General features: G+C 44.4%; 1 protein-coding gene across 2 annotated transcripts; it reads right to left on the bottom strand.

The window, feature by feature from the left end:
• Positions 1-6,884: 6,884 nt before the first annotated feature.
• Positions 6,885-19,780, bottom strand: LOC111966488 (RNA-binding protein 5). Of its 2 annotated transcripts, XM_023991165.3 has the most exons (25): positions 19,687-19,780; positions 19,252-19,308; positions 16,346-16,514; positions 16,030-16,182; positions 15,768-15,837; positions 14,449-14,522; positions 13,433-13,516; positions 13,197-13,257; positions 12,945-13,016; positions 12,697-12,857; positions 12,484-12,581; positions 12,245-12,332; positions 12,068-12,136; positions 11,842-11,917; positions 11,620-11,723; positions 11,359-11,494; positions 11,152-11,243; positions 9,517-9,711; positions 9,261-9,413; positions 8,842-8,922; positions 8,433-8,627; positions 8,116-8,190; positions 7,898-8,001; positions 7,605-7,734; positions 6,885-7,368 (listed from the first exon to the last, which is right to left on the bottom strand). In XM_023991165.3, the coding sequence occupies exons 2-25, from the start codon at positions 19,266-19,268 to the stop codon at positions 7,243-7,245; spliced, it is 2,583 nt and encodes an 860-aa protein (XP_023846933.1). In that variant the 5' UTR covers positions 19,269-19,308; positions 19,687-19,780; the 3' UTR covers positions 6,885-7,242. The 2 variants fall into 2 exon arrangements, with proteins under 2 accessions (XP_023846933.1, XP_023846942.1); XM_023991174.2 differs by lacking the exons at positions 14,449-14,522; positions 16,030-16,182; positions 16,346-16,514; positions 19,252-19,308; positions 19,687-19,780.
• Between the last annotated feature and the right edge of the window lie 679 nt (positions 19,781-20,459).

Here is a 20,459-nt window from a genome sequence, read left to right as displayed (position 1 = left end):
ACGCAAGCTCTGGACAATTAACCGTATTATCACAGCTAGCTAGCTGCAACCGCAGTGGCTACTACTGGCTAACACTCTGTCCCAGAAGCAAGCACCAGTTACGCCTTGAGCTAGCCTCGAGCTGGCCATCTGCGGCTAGCCGAAGAGGTCTACCAGCGAATTCTTGGGCTACAATACCTCTTCTGCCAATTGGACTGGACCTTTTTTTTGCCGACACAGAGCCCTGCAATCCATCACAACTGGTCTAAATCAGCTACAAGCTAATTTAGCCATTTTTTTGCCGCTGCTAGTAACTTTTACCTTCTGCACAGACACCAGCCCTGTTATTGCCTGGATATTACTCACCAATTTACCAGCATCGGACTGTCTCTCGACAACAACGCCGGATTCCTGCCGTAATCTCGAGCCACTACTTCTGATCCTCACAGCTAGCTTGCAGCTAGCGCAGTTAGCGCCACTGCCACGAAGCTAGCACCAGTTAGCAAACAACAATTCTACAATTCACAACCTCTCTTTCGCCATTCGGCTTGGATTCTCTGGATTCTCTGTCGCACGACCACGTCTGAGCAGACCACCCCCCGGGCTACTAACTTTAAACGCCGCGTGCTAGCTTAGTGGAGGCCTCCCTGCTCCATCTACGGCTGCCCCTGGACACTATGATCACTTGGCTACATAGCTGATGCATGCTTGACTGTCCATTAATTCACGGTACTCCATTCTGTTTATTTGTGTTTTATCTGTCGGCTCTGTGCTTTAACTCAGGATCTGTGTGTAGTTAATCCGACCATCTCTGCCTAGTCATCGCCATTTTTACCTGTTGTTGCTGTGTTAGATAGCACCCTGTTATTGCTGCTGTTATCTTCTGTTACTGTTGTTTTAGCTAGCTCTCCAATCAAGACCTGCAATCACTTTATGCCTTATTGTATGTCTCTCTCAAATATCAATATGCCTTGCATACTGTTGTTCAGGCTAGTTTTCATTATCATTGTTTTGGTTTGCAATGGACCTGTAGTTCCACTCTCCGTACCTCTGATACCCCCTTTGTCCACCCCCCACACATGCGGTGACCTCACCCATTGAGACCAGCATGTCCAGAGATACAACCTCTCTTATCATCACAGTGCCTGGGCTTGCCTCCGCTGTACCCGCGCCCCTCCATACCCCTGTCGCACTTTATGCCCAGAATCTATTCTACCACGCCCATAAATCTGCTCCTTTTATTCTTTGTCCCCAACGCTCTAGGCGACCAGTTTTGTAGCCTTTAGCCGCACCCTCATCCTACTACTCTCTGTTCCTCGGGTGATGTGGAGGTAAACCCAGGCCCTGCATGTCCCCAGTCACCTCATTTGTGACTTCTGTGATCGAAAAGCCTTGGCCTCATGCATGTCAACATCAGAAGCCTCCTCCCTAAGTTTGCCTTACTCACCGCTTTAGCACACTCTGCCAACTGATGTCCTTGCCGTGTCCGAATCCTGGCTTAGGAAGGCCACCAAAAATTCTGAGATTTCCATACCCAACTATAACACTTTCCGTCAAGATAGAACTGCCAAAGGGGAGGAGTTGCAATCTACTGCAGAGATAGCCTGCAAAGTTCTGTCATACTTTCCAGGTCTATGCCCAAACAGTTCGAACTTCTAATTTTAAAAATTAATCTCTCCAGAAATAAGTCTCTCACTGTTGCCGCCTGCTACCGACCCCCTCAGCTCCCAGCTGTGCCCTGGACACATCTGTGAATTGATCGCTCCCCATCTAGCTTCAGAGTTTGTTCTGTTAGGTGACCTAAACTGGGATATGCTTAACACCCGGCAGTCCTACAATCCAAGCTTGATGCCTCAATCTCACACAAATCATCAAGGAACCCACCAGGTACAACCCTAAATCCGTAAAAATGGGCACCCTAATAGACATTATCCTGACCAACCTGCCAAATACACCTCTGCTGTCTTCAATCAAGATCTCAGCGATCACTGCCTCATTGCCTGTATCCGCCACGGGTCCGCGGTCAAACAAACCCTCATCACTGTCAAACGCTCCCTAAAACATTCTGCGAGCAGGCCTTTCTAATCGACCTGGCCCGGGTACCCTGGAAGGATATTGACCTCATCCCGTCAGTTGAGGATGCCTGGTCATTCTTTAAATGTTACTTCCTCACCATATTAGACAAGCATGCTCCGTTCAAAAATGCAGAACCAAGACAGATATAGCCCTTGGTTCACTCCAGACCTGACTGCCTCGACGCACAAAAAACATCCTGTGGCGAACTGCAATAGCATCGAAGAGCCCCGCGATATGCAACTGTTCAGGGAAGTCAGGAACCAATACACGCAGTCAGTCAGGAAAGCAAAGGCCAGCTTTTTCAAGCAGAAATTCGCATCCTGTAGCTCTAACTCCAAAAAGTTCTGGGATACTGTAAAGTCCATGGAGAACAGAGCACTCCTCCCAGCTGCACTGCACTGAGGCTAGGTAACACGGTCACCAGATAAATCCGTGATAATCGAAGACTTCAACAAGCATTCTCAATGGCTGGCCATGCCTTCCTCCTGGCGACTCCAACCTTGGCCAACAGCCCCGCCCCCCCGCTGCTACTCGCCCAAGCTCCCCGCTTCTCCTTTACCCAAATCCAGATAGCAGATGTTCTGAAAGAGCTGGAAAACCTGGACCCTACAAATCAGCTGGGCTTGACAATCTGGACCCCTATTTCTGAAACTGTCCGCCGCCATTGTCGCACCCCTATTACCAGCCTGTTCAACCTCTCCTTGTATCAATCTGAGATCCCCAAGGATTGGAAAGCTGCCGCGGTCATCCCCTCTTCAAAGGGGGAGACCACCTGGACCCAAACTGCTACAGACCTATATCCATCCTGCCCTGCCTATCTAAGGTCTTCGAAGCCAAGTCAACAACAGATCACTGACCATCTCGAATCCACCGTACCTTCTCCGCTGTGCAATCCGGTTTCCGAGCCGGTCACGGGTGCACCTCAGCCACGTCAAGGTACTAAACGACATCATAACCGCCATCGATAAAAGACATTACTGTGCTGCCGTCTTCATCGACCTGGCCAAGGCTTTCGACTCTGTCAATCACCATATTTTATCGGCAGACTCAGTATCCTCGGTTTTTCTAATGACTGCCTTGCCTGGTTCACCAACTACTTTGCAGACAGAGTTCAGTGTGTCAAATCGGAGGGCATGTTGTCGGTCCTCTGGCAGTCTCTATGGGGTACCACAGGGTTCAATTCTCGGGCCGACTCTTTTCTCTGTATACATCAATGATGTTGCTCTTGCTGCGGGCGATTCCCTGATCCACCTCTACGCAGACGACACCATTCTATATACTTCCGGCCTTCCTTGGACACTGTGCTATCTAACTCCAAACGAGCTTCAATGCCATACAACACTCCTTCCGTGGCCTCAACTGCTCTTAAACGCTAGTAAAACCAAATGCATGCTTTTCAACCGTTCGCTGCCTGCACCCGCACGCCCGACTAGCATCACCACCCTGGACGGTTCGACCTAGAATATGTGGATCTATAAGTACCTAGGTGTCTGGCTAGACTGCAAACTCTCCTTCCAGACTCATATCAAACATCTCCAATCAAAATCAAATCAAGAATCGGCTCTCTATTCCGCAACAAAGCTCCTTCACTCACGCCGCCAAACTTACCCTAGTAAAACTGACTATCCTACCGATCCTCGACTTCGGCGATGTCATCTACAAAATAGCTTCCAACACTCTACTCAGCAAACTGGATGCAGTTTATCACAGTGCCATTCGTTTTGTTACTAAAGCACCTTATACGACCCACCACTGCGACCTGTATGCCCTAGTCGGCTGGCCCTCGCTACATGTTCGTCGTCAGACCCACTGGCTCCAGGTCATACAAGGCTATGCTTAGGTAAAGTGCCGCCTTTCTCAGTTCACTGGTCACGATGGCTACACCACCCGCAGCACGCGCTCCAGCAGGTGTATCTCACTGATCATCCCTAAAGCTAAAACCTCATTTGGACGCCTTTCCTTCCAGTTCTCTGCTGCCTGCGACTGGAACGAATTGCAAAAATCTCTGAAGTTGGAGACTTTTATCTCCCTCAACAACTTTAAATCTTGCTATCCGAGCAGCTAACCGATCGCTGCAGCTGTACATAGTCCATCTGTAAACTACCCACCCAATTTACCTACCTCACCCCCATACTGCTTTTATTTATTTACTTTTCTGTCTTTTGCACACCAGTATCTCTTCTTGCACATGATCATCTGATGATTTATCACTCCAGTGTTAATCTGCTAAATTGTAATTATTCGATTTATTGCTACTCATGCCTTTTGCACACATTGTATATAGATTCTCTTTTTTCTACCATGTTATTGACTTGTTTATTGTTTACTCCATGTGTAACTCTGTGTTGTCTGTTCACACTGCTATGCTTTATCTTGGCCAGGTCGCAGTTGCAAATGAGAACTTGTCTCAACTAGCCTACCTGGTTAAATAAAGGTGAAATAAAAATAAAATAAAAAACAGGGCTGAGTCACTGGCTTACTGGTGCTCTTCCATGCCGTCCCTAGGAGGGGTGCGTCACTTGAGTGGGTTGAGTCACTGACGTGATCTTCCTGTCTGGGTTGACGGCCCCCTTGAGTTGTGCCGTGGCTGAGATCTTTGTGGGCTATACTCGGCCTTGTCTCAGGATGGTAAGTTGGTGGTTGAAGATATCCCTCTAGTGGTGTGGGGGCTGTGCTTTGGCAAAGTGGGTGGGGTTATATCCTTCCTGTTTGGCCCTGTCCGGGGGTATCATCGGTGGGCCACAGTGTCTCCTGACCCCTCCTGTCTCAGCCTCCAGTATTTATGCTGCAGTAGTTTATGTGTCGGGGGCTAGGGTCGTTTGTTATATCTGGAGTACTTTCCTGTCTTATCCGGTGTCCTGTGTGAATTTAAGTATGCTCTCTCTATTCTCTCTTTCTTTCTCTTTCTTTCTTTCTCTCTCGGAGGACTTGAGCCTAGGACCATGCCTCAGGACGACCTGGCATGATGACTCCTTGTGTCCCAGTCCACCTGGCCGTGTTGCTGCTCCATTTTCAACTGTTCTGCCTGCGGCTATGGATCAAATGAAATATATTTGATTTGATCACCGACAACGGCGAGACAGCCTATAGGGAGGAGGTCAGAGACCTGGCCGGGTGGTGCCAGAATAACAACCTATCCTCAACGTAACCAAGACTAAGGAGATGATTGTGGACTACAGGAAAAGGAGCACCGAGCACGTCCCCATTCTCATCGACGGGGCTGTAGTGGAGCAGGTTGAGAGCTTCAAATTCCTTGGTGTCCACATCAACAACAAACTAGAATGGTACAAACACACAAGACAGTCGTGAAGAGGGCACGACAAAGCCTATTCCCCCTCAGGAAACCAAAAATTTTGGCATGGGTCCTGAGATCCTCAAAAGGTTCTACAGCTGCAACATCGAGAGCATCCTGACCGGTTGCATCACTGCCTGGTACGGCAATTGCTTGGCCTCCGACCGCAAGGCACTTCAGAGGGTAGTGCGTACGGCCCAGTACATCACTGGGGCAAAGCTGCCTGCCATCCAGGACCTCTACACCAGGCGGTGTCAGAGGAAGGCCCTAAAAATTGTCAAAGACCCCAGCCACCCCAGTCATAGGCTGTTCTCTCTACTACCACGTGGCAAGCGGTACCGGAGTGCCAAGTCTAGGACAAAAAGGCTTCTCAACAGTTTTTACCCCCAAGCCATAAGACTCCTGAACAGGTAACCAAATGGTTACCCAGACTATTTGCATTGTGTGCCCCCCCAACCCCTCTTTTACGCTGCTGCTACTCTCTGTTTATCTTACATACATAGTCACTTTAACTATACATTCATGTACATACTACCTAAATTGGCCCGACCAACCAGTGCTACCGCACATTGGCTAACCGGGCTATCTGCATTGTGTCCCACCACCCGCCAACCCCTCTTTTTACGCTTCTGCTATTCTCTGTTCATCATATATCCAGTCACTTTAACGATACCTACATGTACATACTACCTCAATAAGTCTGACTAACAGGTGTCTGTATGTAGCCTCGACTATTTTTTCAAATGTCTTTTTACTGTTTTATTTCTTTACTTAGCTACCTACACACACACACACACATACCTTTTTTCCCCGCACCATTGGTTAGAGCCTGTAAGTAAGCATTTCACTGTATTCGGCGCACGTGACAAATAAACTTAGATTTGAACATCCGTCTCCTCTGACATCAGGAGCCTGTTGGAAAAAGGGCTAAATTGTATGCTTTATTAAGGACCAGCATTGCTCTTCCACTACTCTCCATAGACTTCATAATCATGTGCATTCCACACCTGTTCATTGGAACCTCTATATATGGTAATCCAAAACCACAAAATCAGATACTTCTAACTCTAAACAGGTTACAGTAATATCAAACATTCCTTGCAAGAGTTAACCTTTAGTCAAAACATAACCATAAAGCACAATTTGTCAAAACCCAATAGAGTTGATGGTGGAATCATACCTGTTCTGGTGGATACACTCAAGCCAGGTGAGAAGTAGTAGTGAAGGGTAACATTGAGGTTCAAGGATGCAGCGAACTGTCCCAGGAGGAGCAGTTCAGCAATGTCCAGTGAGTCAGACAGGCTGTGGGCAGGGGCAGCCCTCATCACAGTACTCCTAAAAACGAAAACTTCCTTATCAAATCATAGCGCCTCTGTCGCTACACTGAGTGAACAATTGAAAACTTCAGCACATATGAGAAAGATTGAGACTATGGCAACAATACTGTACCTTGAAGCACATGATCTGATTCCGTGAACCCTCATACATGTAATTAAAAAAGTATTCTAAAATTTGAAAAAGCAGATGGAGGCACGTAAACACAAAAGTCAAGTTTAATTCTGATCTCTCTCTCAGACAAACAACCACAGAGGAGCTTAGCACAGACACATTTGTATTCCATACAAAATTACAAACTGTACAGAATGCTATTGACAGCATTTTATATGGAAGAAAGTCAAAAGAAAGCTTTTTTTACTAAATAAAAAAATACATTAAATAGAAGAACTAGCTTGGCCTGTGAAATGCCCAATATGTTCATTATTTATAGCTGTTGTACAAGGCCACAGAGGTCATAAATAACACATTGTTCCTCTTGTTCTTGTCATTTTCACAGTGGTGAGGATAATAGGCAGGTAACAGGGATTGAGGATGGAGTGGATGGCTGTAATATTTGTTCACTCAATCTCAGTGAAGCGTGCAAACATGGCTTTGCGCACGGCGTCCTTGTAGGTATCTGATGCGGAGAGTTCGTAGTTGCTTCCCTTGATGCCCAGGCCTGTGCCCTTGGTTCGTAATGAGGCCTGTGGGGAGAGGGCAAGAAGACGCTTATCAAAACAGACAGATTGAGCTCAGGTACCCCCTTAGGTACACCTGCTAATTGGCCACACATATACAAACTCAACACACCGCCATGCACCAACCTGATCTGTCAGGAAATAGCCCAGTGACAAGAACCTACAGGCCATTTAAGCACTCTGCACTAACTCACTGCAGATGAAAAAGGCCTCTAATTTCTCATTTTGGCTGCATAACTCACAGAGATAGGTGCAGTGATGCCCTGCTGGTTGCGGCCCAGGCCCTTGCCCTCCTGCCAGCCCATGGCCTGCAGCATCTTGTTCCCAATGTTGTCACTGGTCAGACCGTCTTTGGTGGGCTGCTCGTAGTTCCTGTGTGTCAGGTGGTTGATAAGGTGAATTAATCAAACGGTATTAGTAAAATGTAATAAATGTATTTCTGGTTCGTTGAATTGATCAAGGATGTAGTTGGACAATAACATTCTCGTAACGTGAGACCCCCAGCTTTAGAGATAGGATTGGTTGAAGCCCTTACACTGTGGGGGCAGGAGGTTGATAGAATTTCTTCTTCTTGGGTGCTGGTGGTTCGGGAACACCATACTTATCCCTTCTCTCAGCAGCTCTGTCTCTGTACTTCAGCTACACAGAATCATGTCAACAAAACACAAATTATAATCATTGGTGTCATTGAAGATCTCGGCTTTCTATAAATGTTCCTGTGAATGTCAAAAATCTTCAAAGAGTAAAGCCTACCTCCATCTCTTTTCTCTCCAACTCTTCCAGCTGGGCCTCAGATAGTTTGGATCTTCTGTGAATTTCCAAGTTTTGCTAAGACAATAAAGCAAAAAAAAAAAAATAGGTTAATATTCCCCGGGAACTATGCAATTCACACATTTAAATGGCACGACTAGTCTTGGCATGACAGTTCAAAAGAATGTGTGTTCTCACCTTGCTTATGCTAAAAGGCAACTGCACACCCTCAGCAGATGGCAGGGCCAAAAATAACTCAAAATATTTCCCTCCACCCAGACTCAGAGATTAAAGTGCCATTCTGCTGCTTGCCATCCTACCTTGTGCAGGTCTGAGAGCTGCTGGTGACGCAGCAGGGCGTCTTTGCCGGGGAACTGCCTGAGACAGAGCAAGCAGGCCATCTTCTTCCAGTCTGTCAGCTTGTCTGACCCCTCATCACCCACACCTCCACTCTCTGGGTTGGCTGCCTCCTCTGAGTCACTGTCCCCACCAATGTAGGCTGCCACCAGGCCACTCTGCAACACACACACAAACCTTTTACTATGAAGTGAGAACCATGCCCCACAAGCCACTGGAGAAGTGAGGACCGGGCTTTCCAATAGGGATAGATACAAAGTGACTCCACATCTCACCACCAGATGGCCCAAAAACACTAATAATCCAAGCTGCTATTGTCTTTCTCTATAGTCTAACAGTAGTGTTTCAGTGCTATCTCAGCTACATCCTTACCTTGGCTACTGGGGTTTCCGGTTCTCCATTCTTCAGCAGCTCATTCATCACCACCGGCTGGGTCTCAAACCCTGCACCATGCTGGAGGAGAAAAACACTAAATCAGACACTTGCATTTACATTTTAGTCATTTAGCAGACACTCTTATTCAGAGTGACTTAAAGGAGCAATTAGGGTTAAGTTCCTTGCTCAAGGGCACTGATMGTTTTTTCACCTTGTCGGCTCAGGGATTCGAACCAGCGACCTTTCGGGTTACTGGCCCTATACTCTAACCGCTAGGCTACCTGCCACCCATTGACATGACACCAAACAGTTAATAATCCTTTAATTGAGATAGGTATCACAGTACCACAGCTGTGACATGATTTAAGAGCCAGCTACAGTATATTGACTCAACAGAGGGTTATAATCATGAGTACCTTTTTCTCAAAGAGGGTAGAGAAGCCTGCATCGGCAGCGGCAGCCTCTCTCCGGTCCTCATCCCTGCCCTGCCCCAGGCCCTGCAAGCTGCTCTTGATGCTCTCCTTCTGCTTGTTTAGGCTCTTGGCCCATCGCTCCATGTCTTTGGCTATCTGAAATGGGAGACAACAGAGTTACTAACATATCTCACTATATGCACTAGTGCTTCAGTATGGGACTTCCCATGCTTGCAAGAGGTGCTTGTCTGCCTGTTACCTGCTGGGCAGACTTGCTTTTGGGCTTGTCCTTCTTCTCCTTGGACTCTGTGCTGGACGAGGCTGCTGAGGAGGCGGAAGCCTGTTCGGAGCTGGAGTCTGCTGCTGCTGCTGTTGTTTCTGCTGCTGCAGGGATGTAGGTCTGTGTCTCACTGTCCCAGTACAGGTATTGCTGGGTCTGGGAGTTGAAGTAGTACTACACAGAGATTTAAAATACATAATGTATAATAATAATGACACATTAATCATGATCAAGTCTCTGATAGAGAGGAAGTCTATAGGGGTGAGAGAGTAGTTACACTGTCTTCAGAAAGTATTCAAAGTGGAATTAAGTTTTCAGAAATGTTAACAAATTCAAAAAAAATGAAAAGCTGATATGTCTTCAGTCAATAAGTATTCAACCCCTTTATTATGGGAAGCCTAAATAAGTTCAGATGTAGAAATGTACTTAAGTCACATAATAAGTTGCATGGACTCACTCTGTGTGCAATAATAGCGTTTAACATGATTTTTGAATGACTACCTCATCTCTGTACCCAAAACATACAATTATCTGTAAAGTCCCTCAGTTGAGCAGTGAATTTCAAACACAGATTCAACCATAAAGACCAGGAAGGTTTTCCAATGCCTCGCAAAGGGCATCTATTGGTAGATGGCTAAACATTTAAAAAAGCAGACATTGAATGTCCTTTCGAGCATGGTGAAATTATTAATTACACTATAATTAAAAAATTGTATTACACTATAAATACACCCATCACTACAAAGATAAAGAAGTCCTTCTTAAGTCAGTTGCCCGAGAGGAAAGAAACAATCCCAGCGATTTCACCATGAGGCCAATGGTGACTTTAAAACAGTTAGAGTTAAATGGCTGTGATAAGGCACTCAAGTAACACTGCAAAAAATACAAAGCGTTATGGTTGGGGAAAATCCAAAACAGCACATCACTGAGTACCACCAGTCATATTTTCAAGCATGGTGGTGGCTGCATCATGTTATGGGTATGCTTGTCATCTGCAAGGACTAGGGAGTTTTTTGGGGGGATAAAAAGAAACGGAACAGAGCTCAGCACAAGCAAAATCCTAGAGGAAAACCTGGTTCRGTCTGCTTTCCAACAGACACAGGGAGATGAATTCACCTTTCAGCAGGACAATAAACTAAAACACAAGGCCAAACCTACATGGGAGTTGCTTACCAAGACAACATTGAATGTTCCTGAGTGGCCTAGTTAGTTTTGACTTAAAATCATCTTGAAACTCTTTAGCAAGACTTGAAATGGCTGTCTAGCAATGATCAACAACCAACTTGACAAAGCTTGAAGAATTGTAAAAATAATAATGTGCAAATCCAGGTGTGCTAAGCTCTTTGAGACTTACCCAGAAAGACTCAGCTGTAATCGCTGCCAAAGGTGATTCTAACATGTATTGCCTCAGGGGTGTGAATTCTTTCTGTATTTAATTTTCAATACATTTGCAAACCTTTCTAAAATCATGTTTTCACTTGGTCATTATGGGGTATTGTTTGTTGATGGTTGAGAATGTGTATATTTTTTWWAATCCATTTTGAATTCAGGCTGTAACACAAAATGTGGATTAAGACAAAAGATATGAATACTTTCCGAAGGCACTATACATACCTGGCTGTTAGGGTCGTAGTACAGACCAGTCTGTGGATCGTAGTAGTACCCAGATGACTCATCATATTGGTAAGCGGAGGTGTCAGGAACAACTGGTTAACAGCAACAGCAGATACATTGTATTGAATGACCTTCATGTATTCAATGTATGGCAATGATGTTCAAACTAAATAAAGAATGGAAATCCAATATGGAGTCCCTTCTTACCAGATGTGCTGTCAGAGAAAGTGGCAGCTCCAGGGGAGGCTGCCAAAGCGGCTGCTGCTGTTCTCAGTGAAGAGTTGGCAACTCTGGAACTGGTAGCCTGTGGTGGCACATCAATCTGCCCAACTAGTTGGTGCAACTGTGGGTGGGAAAACAACAGCACCACATGTTCAACTGCTGCACTCATCCSTATTGACAACACCCAATTGAGCAGCATGTGTGTAACAAGCATCATGAATGTTGATGTGAGCCCTTAAGCGCTACCTGTATGGTAGGCTGGCTGAGGAGGTGATGTTGGTAGACCTGTGTGGTCTGGGAAACAACCACACCTGCTGCTGTAGGGACCAGGGCCTTCACTCCTGGTGCAGCTGCCATTAAAATACACAAACCATGATTAAAGTCATAATATAAACCAGACAGTCTGAGTCATTAGTTGTAGTGTTAAGACGCACTGTGAAGTAGACGTCGGTCTATTTGGATTCTCACCTCCTAATATTCCGTCTCCAGGAGCAGGATCCAACACAGCAGGCTGCTGAGGCCACGACAGATAATCCTGCCCATACTGAAAGACAAATATTATACATGTTCCTTAAAACTATCTTTAAAGTTAAATTTACTGACTATCTCTCCCTGATGCACAGCTTCAGGTTTAAAGAGCATCCCCCACTTGGTGTGGAACGATGAGTTGAGTTGGCCTCCAAAGAGTACTGACCTGTGTGTGCTGTGCACAGCCCTCCTGCAGGGAACCATAGTCTGTGGTAGCACCCAGGGCCTGCTTTGGCTGAAAGACAGAAAGAGACCAAGGCATGAGAACATAGAGTGGTGGGACCACAACTACATGATTTAGATAAAGTGACATGAGGTGCAGAGGGAGTAGTCATGGTGATACCTGGCTGGAGGACCACTGAGCAGCAGCAATGGCTGTGCTGGCAACGGAGAAGGCACTGACTCTGTTCCCATCTGGCATCAGCAGGTCTCTGTCGGGGAAACACAAAGAGATGAGATCTGGATTTTGGTGTGGGAGGATGCATGTTTAATCTTCTTATTCCTATGCTGCTTCCCTATAACTGTGTACGGAGTGAGTATGTGGTGTATTGTTTGGTAAAGGGAGACAGAGTCATGACTCACTTCCTGGCACTCTTCGCATAATCCACCCCAATAGTCTTCCCATCCAGCTTCAGAGGGGGCTGCAGGCCCTGGAGGATTGTCAGGAGCTGAGAAGCCTCCTACACAGGAATAATAATAATAATAAGGATTGCAAACATACTGTCAACATGAGACCTAACTTTGCCAATCATATTACAATGACAATGTGCATTATTCTGATGACAACACGCATACCAGTGGAGAGGAGAGCTGTACAAAGGCAAAGCCTCTGTTCTGTCCTGTCTGTTTGTCCTTGATCAGACGGATGTTGCCCGGAGACAGGATGGCGTAGGGAGCCAGGGTCGTCATGATGGCCTCAACGCTGGAGAGGGGAGCGATGTTTCTCAAGATGATTGCTGTCAAGAAAATAAGAGAATGTTCCTACTCTTCCTATCAATAGCCACACACAAAGGCACACAGAATGGTTAGAAGATGGTACTCACTGTCACCACAGTAGTCTCCAGCTTGCTTAGGCTCTAAGTTCCGGTCACTGGGGCCAGCAGACTCTGACCCCTCTGTTTAAAACACAATAGCAAAGTAGTTCTATCAAGGCCCACCCAGCAACTATGATATCACCTGGGATTGGCCACTGGACTTTCACATCAAGGGTCTAGAATGTGATACTTGATAATCACTGGTCTCTTTTGATGAGCCATCCACATTGGGAATGCAAGTATGAACACAGGGCTACTTACCTACTTTGACTGCTCCACATCTGAAGCACCTCAGCCTTTTCCGGAAATTGTACAGACCGCACTGCAAGCAACCGGTTACATTGTTTTCACTCAGTTGAATTCAACTTTAACGACAAAACAGTGTATCTAGAAACATTGATAGAAACTATGAGTGAAACCATTTGGCAACACAAAACAGAGAAGGGATTTGGTCTGTGGAGTAGAAAACATGGAGGTGGAGAAGAGGGGATACGTACAGCATTGCAGAGCCAGTTTTCAAATGTGTGTCTCCGGTTGCTGTAGTGCATAGCCACACACTTTCCCTGGATCATCAGCTTATTCTGTAAGATCAAAAGCCACCAGTTATTTTTGCTTCCTCAACTCCTAGCCACACAGTCAGGTGAGATTCTCATACTATCACACCCCATGAGCGAGCACAGCCGGGAAGGGAAAGAGTTGCTAGGGTCACACTCGCTTAGGTACAACCCCTCAGAGAACACAGGGGTGAGTAGATCAGACAGAGACACACACAGAGAGAGACAGAGAGAGAGAGAGAAGAGAGAAGAGATGAGAGAAGTGCATGTGCTGGGTAGGATTCTAGCAGTGTGTCGGACCGGAGTGCTACCAGCCCGTCCTTGGCCCATTCCCTCGTCTTCGGTTTGAAAGGTGGAGGATGTGTAATGGGCCAAGAGACTGAGCTGGAGCAAAGTGTGCTATGTGGAACCCTGCCCTGGGGGCAGCCATATCAAAACATGGCTATGTGAGACACCCAGAACCAAAGAGCGCCTAAACTCTCAAAGTAAAATTCTTATTTTCTTAAAATATACACTTATTTAGCTACACAACAGCACACACAAAATGAGCTACCTCCTCTTTTGATTGCTTAAATCCAGTCTTCATTCCAAATGTTAAAAATGTATAAGTTGACATTTTGTATGGTGAGCTTCAGAGGGTCCAATGCTAATCTTGCACATTTTTATTGTACAGGAATTATTGTATAGACAATTTTTTTCTGTCTAACCTGTTTAAACTAGAATTTCTGTTAGAATAATCCATCTAGTTCATTATATTATAAAGACAACTTAAAGAAAGAAATCAGATTCATATAGCAAAAGCGTTGGTGCTGTCCTTTGTCTATGCAGGACCCTCAGCTCTCAGCAAATGGTCACTTATACAGCAAATTTCTCAAAGGTCAGTCTCTCAAGACATCTGTTTGTTATTTTGGGCTCTGATCTCCAAGACAAAATCTAGACTTGGCGATTGTTGAAGCAACCTGATTGGTCTCCATCCATCGGGTAGCATCTTGCAAGTGATAAAACTCCACGAAGGCGAAACCTCTGCTTATACCTAGAGACAGCATTCAAATATAGACGGGAGTTGTGTTAGTCAGAGTGCTTTGGCACAACATTCAAACTCTGTCACAGTCTGCTTCACAACCCATTACAAGTGAAACAGTGGGAGATATATTTTGAAGAGGGTAGGGGAGGGGTAACCTTTGCCATAGCATGAAAGCCTTCAGATGACAGTGCTTGGACCGCACTTGAATGATTGCCACGCAAAGATGATACGATAAAATGTGAAGTGTTTAAAAAAAAAACAGAGACAAGTACACCCACTTACCAAAGGGGTATCCTACGAAGCACATTTGAGGAGTTAGCGAGGTAACTTTGGTCAACTCGGAGTTCAACTTGGGATAACCAGTCACACGAAAATGGCTCACCTTTTAGCAAGGTAAATTACTATGGCAACGAATCCTTCAGAACTAACCTGCTCCGGGGCAGGCTAACTCCACTTACCCTGAATGAAATGACAGAGCAGAGAGTTGAGGACCAGTGAAATCAGATTCCCTCTTGCAAAGATTGCTTCATCATCCCCTTCATTAGGAAGACGACGGAGTCAATATTTTATTAATCAAWTTTTTTTTGTGTTAAAATATCACATTACACATTTTTTTATGACAGAATGCATTTTAAACTTCACGCAATGTAAAACATTTGTATGACTTAATAAATAAAAAATATCGATATGAGTGAGGAAAAAGGGTGCTTGTGCATTGATAAGCACACCAAAGACAGCATTAATGATAAGTAATAAAATAAAGATGGCACTTCTAAAAGTATATTTCACACCATAGCCTGCTGAATTTGCAAGATTTTTTGAGTTCGGCACAAATGAAAATGTGGCACTGACTCACCCATGGATTGATGCTTCAGCATCGTCTCAATGAAAAGTTTGTAGCCATGTGCGACATGCACACACAGTTACAAGCCTGCTAGAGTTCGCGTCAGACGGACAAGCAATATCCACTGTCGTAGTACGGATGAAGACTGAGCTGGAATGTGAAGCAAACTGAAGCTGGTCAGCTTTATAAAAACCCTGAGTAGATCTAGCTTGCTTCGAAGGATACCCTTATGGTCTCAATCTCATCTACAAATAAAAACAATCCACAAAACAAAAGACCCACTGGTGTAGGTGTGGTGAAGGTTCCTTTGCTATGGCAAATATGATTGATATTGGAGGCAAGGTGGCGTGTGTGGGGTGGTAGTGTGTGTGGAGCCGAATCAACCTGAGGCTCCAGACAACAACTCTCACCTGTCCTCTTCTTCATCAGCCGGATGTCCACAGGCTGGGGTCCCTGCAGCTGCTCAAGAGCAGCCTGGATCTGAAACACAGGAGGGGAACATTCAGTGGGCCACGGTTTACTATATTCAAGAGAGGTCACAATCCACAATGTATGTYTCCTATTATACACATCAATACTGCATATGGCATGCTAGCCTCTATACGGCAGCTCTGTGAAGCATGTATTATCAGTAGTTATATCAACATGTAGTTAGGAATAAAGAGGACCTACAGCTTCCTCTGTGACGTAGAGGGACAGGCCCCTGAGCATGATGGTCTTGCTCTCCTCCTGCCCCAGCTCCATCTTATAATCCTGCTCTTGATAATCACCATCAGACTGATAGCCATCTTCAGACCTGTCACTGTTGTGGCGCTTTCGCCTTCTCTACAAGAAGAACACAGTTGTTAACTGAAGAGGGCAAGCAACATTACATCAGAGAACAACAGCTCTTCATTGCAAACAGCCCAGTACAGAACATGTTTTTGATGAATGCATGCCCAAGGTCAATGAGATCCCCATGACCGTAACTTGATTCCTCGAGTCTCACCTCAGGGCCGTCTCGGTCTCTGCGCTCATCAAAACGGTCAGTGTGTCTCTCGTCACTCCAGCGCTGGTCATAATCCCTATCTGGCTCTCTGTCCCGTCTTTCACGCCACTCTGGATCATCTCGCCCCCAGTCTGACGCATACCTCCCACTACGCTCACTTCGGCCAAACCTCAGAACATAAACACACAAGGTAACATTATTCACATGACATATTCAGCTAATGCATTCCTAGCTCAATAATGGACTAAAGGAGCCAAACGTTACTCCTTATAGTCCAAGGACCTTACATGTTCTGTTTAGAGGTGAATTGGCTCTGGAAGCCAAAACTGCCAAATACTCCAACTAAACGTGAATCGATTCTCAATTGCAGTACGGTTCTAGCAAAATAAAGCTCTGTACTTTCATACCAAAATAATTTGACAAATGCTAAATATTCACTTACTGTTCACTGTTTTAATACAATTGCAGAAACTATTTTTCCAGTGACAACACAGGTGTTCGTAGACGCAGGTAGCTAATTAGCACAGGTACGCCTCTGTCTTCCATCTATTTACAAGCCCTGTAACATGGAAATATGGCCGTGTGGGAACCCTAACCCTATAAAATGTGTGTGGCAATTTAACCTTTGATTTCTTGCTGATATGAAAGATACTTGCCTTATGTTTCCAAAACCATACTGCAAGCGATGCGTTTTAATGTACAGAATTAGCGTCAGGCCTCTTAAAGCTGCAATATGTAACATTTTGTGGGCGACCAGACCGAATTCACAATGAGTTATAGATATGTCAGTCTCATTGAAAGCAAGTCTAAGAAGCGATAGATATGTTCTGTGCGTGCTATGTCTATGCTTCCTGTTCTTATGTTTTGTTTTTGCATCTTTTACTTTCGATTTTGTACACCAGCTGAAAATACAATATTTTTTGTTATTTTAAAGATATTTCACAGCGGTTTAGATTGTACAATTATTATACATTGCCTCTTTTGTCACAAACTGTAATTAGGCGAACTAATCGAATTTTAGCAACCAGGAAATGGCAGAGCCTTTCTGCATATTGCACCTTTAACAAATCACCCCCGGACAGAAGACACTATTGTCAATAGGCGCTAAAGGTACTTTGCATCTATGAATGGGGTAATGCATTCCTAGAAAATCCTATGTTTGTCAGAAGAGTGCATTGCATCCAGACATTCAGGGGGTAGCTACCACACATCACCTTTTTCTTTTCCTACACTCTTTGCTTTTGCCAGAAGATAACGACCCTACCGTTACACTTGTTTACACTGAGCTGCACTGGGGTCGGAACACAATCATAGCGCACGTTTACATGCACACTACAGAGTATGGCACTAGTCATGTAAACACCGTACTTTGTTTATCTTAAATCGGCATAAGATCATAATCGAAGTCAGCATACGCCAATTAAAACACCTGGTTTTCTGAGCAATCTCAAATTATTAGTTAATGTAAACAGCTTAAATTGGCGTTCCACCTGTGTATTTGATCTGAGCACGTGCCAGCACCGGGTAGCGCAAGCCTCCCTCTTATGCGTGAGTTAAATATGCATCTTATATATAGTTTACACATACAAACTTTATATGTCTGAACTCAGAATCAAATTGTCTTTGCAAAAATAACAGTCACCGTAGTAGAACATTTATTTTGTTTGCGGATTTTCTGCATTTATCAAAAGTTCCATCAGTAGCCTGACTTCAGATGTGTCCATGTAAACAGGATTATTTGGGAAATCGTTCCTCTGGCACTGCATGTAAATGTTTTAAATGACAAATTATATACTGAACAAAAATATAAACGCAACATGCTACAGTTCATATGAAGAAATCAGTCAATTGAAATAAATKCATTAGGTCCTAATCTATGAATTTTACATGACTTAATAGAGATATGCATCTGTTGGTCAAAGATAACTTTTTAAAAAACGGGCCTCTGGATCTCATCACAGTATTTCTGTGCATTCAAATTGCCATTGATAAAATGCAATTGTGTTTGCTGTCCGTAGCCTATGCCTGCCCATACCATAACCCCACCACCACGGGGCACTCCGTTAACATCAGCAAACCGCTCGCCCACACTACGCCATACACATGGTCTGCGGTTGTGAAGCCGGTTGGACATACTGTCACATTCTCTAAAACAACGTTGGAGGCAACTTATGGTAGAGAAATTAACATTCAATTATCTGACAAGAGCTTTGGTGGAAACTCCTGCAGTCAGCATGCCAATTGTATGCTCCCTCAAAACTTGAGATATCTGTGGCACTGTGTTGTGACAAAACTGCACATTTTAGAGTGGCCTTTTATTGTCCCCAGCACAAGGCCCACCTGTGTAATGATCATGTCGTTTAATCAGCTTCTTGACATGCCACACCTGTCCGGTGGATGAATAATCTTGGCAAAGGTGAATTGGGATCTTTTATTTCAGCTCATGAAACCAACATTTTACATGTTGCAGTTCAGTGTATTAACCTGACTATCCACAATAATCACATCATTGTGTGCATGTAACCATAAGCTATAATTACATTAAGAAACCATGGAGCCGGCGTGAAATATGGGTCGGAAAATGTACCTCAATGCAGGGACGGGACATGCCACAGTACTCCTAATTGTACAGTTAAAACTGGCAGTATTTCAATCTTCTCAATGGAGCAGTGTGGATAAAGGTACAACTGAGTACAGTAGCATATCCCACCCCTGCATTGAGGTACGTTTTCCGATCCATATCTCACACTGTGCATGGTGCCTTACACTGTGCATGGTGCCTTACTGTAACTATGATTGCGTTCCGACCCCAATGCAGCTCAGTCTAAACAAACGTAATGGTAGGGTCGGTATCCTCTGGCAATCTTTACTCCTGAGTCAAGCATAAAGGTCGGAGAAATTCTCACCTCTTGTCAGCCCCCATGTTTCACTGCTGAACAACAACAGCCAGGCTTACAAATGAACTGTAGGGATGCAAAATAAATGTTGCATCAATTACTAAACTTGTTGAAATGCCAACAAAAAGTTAAACACTAATTTACTACTAACGTTACTGCTTAAAAACAATGCTAACTACTAGCTGGCTAACTTGGCTATCTAGCTAGCTATGGATGTAGCAAGCGACACAAGTCTCGGCTAGTACTTACCTAGCTATTCAACTAGTTAGCTGGTTAAATTACATGTCTAACTAACTGTTATTTTAGCTAGCTAGGTCTTTGCCAAGTAAACCGATTAAAAATAACGTTAGCTAGGTGAGAGGAATGAACAGTCAAGGATTATCTTGCTAGAACAGATTTACTAGCAGTTGATAGTAATGTAAAAAGAGTAAGTTGAATACTTACCAGTTAAATAAAGTATCAAGGCCTGGCTTTCGTGGCCTGTTTTATAACATTACAAAGAAAAATGTCTCAAAATATATTTCCCTCTGCTTCCTTCTTTAGTTTTGTGCCAGCATACAGCTAACGTTAGATAGCTAGCTACTGTTGTAAATCCAAAGGAATGGGTAATGGTTAGATGGGATACAGTTTGTCAAAATCCTTATCTAAACTAATTATCCTAACCTACTACGTTAATTCGGTCATGGCAAGAAGGGATATCGAATTGGTCAAAGTGACGTCATAGTACCGTCTGCTCGATTTGCGCCGACGTAGCTAGAGTTGCGTTGCCTGAAATCAGGAATAGTATCATATTTATAAACAGGAGAAAAGGAACACATTTGTTGTAAACAAAAAGTATAAAGCGTCTGGACAGAATGTAGAGTTCGAATTTAATCAAGGAGAGATATTAATCTAGGTCATTAGTAAACTAGCTAACTAACGCCTTTGCGTTGACTAAGGCGTTATATAGCTAGCTAACGTTAGTGAAGTAGACATACGTGTGTGCTATTAATCGATTTTAGATTATCCGGCAAAAAGGCTATAGAGATTAACTGCTATTCTAATTTGTGTCATTTGTTTAATTTATCAAATCTCGCATCGTGAAAAAAATGTGCACTGGGAACTCAAGTATGTTCCCTATGATGGAACCCTACGCCTGTCAAATGTATTTATAAAGCCACTAGGGCAAGGATAAACATGCGAGTGATAAGAGGGAAACACAAACGGTAATGAAGCTA

The sequence above is a fragment of the Salvelinus sp. IW2-2015 genome, linkage group LG1 (assembly GCF_002910315.2).
Source record: "Salvelinus sp. IW2-2015 linkage group LG1, ASM291031v2, whole genome shotgun sequence".
Classification (NCBI taxonomy): Eukaryota; Metazoa; Chordata; class Actinopteri; order Salmoniformes; family Salmonidae; genus Salvelinus; species Salvelinus sp. IW2-2015.
Note: the sequence above shows the minus strand (reverse complement) of the source record. Positions and strands in the feature narration are given on the sequence as shown.

Bases quoted from the DNA above. Each gene is read 5' to 3' on its own strand.
- LOC111966488 (XM_023991165.3), bottom strand. The intron at 16,183-16,345 runs GTGAGACTCGAG...TTCTTCTTGTAG, and splicing joins GAGACCGAGACGGCCCTGAG to AGAAGGCGAAAGCGCCACAA. The intron at 12,858-12,944 runs GTGAGTACCATC...TTTTCTTGACAG, and splicing joins TGGAGACTACTGTGGTGACA to CAATCATCTTGAGAAACATC.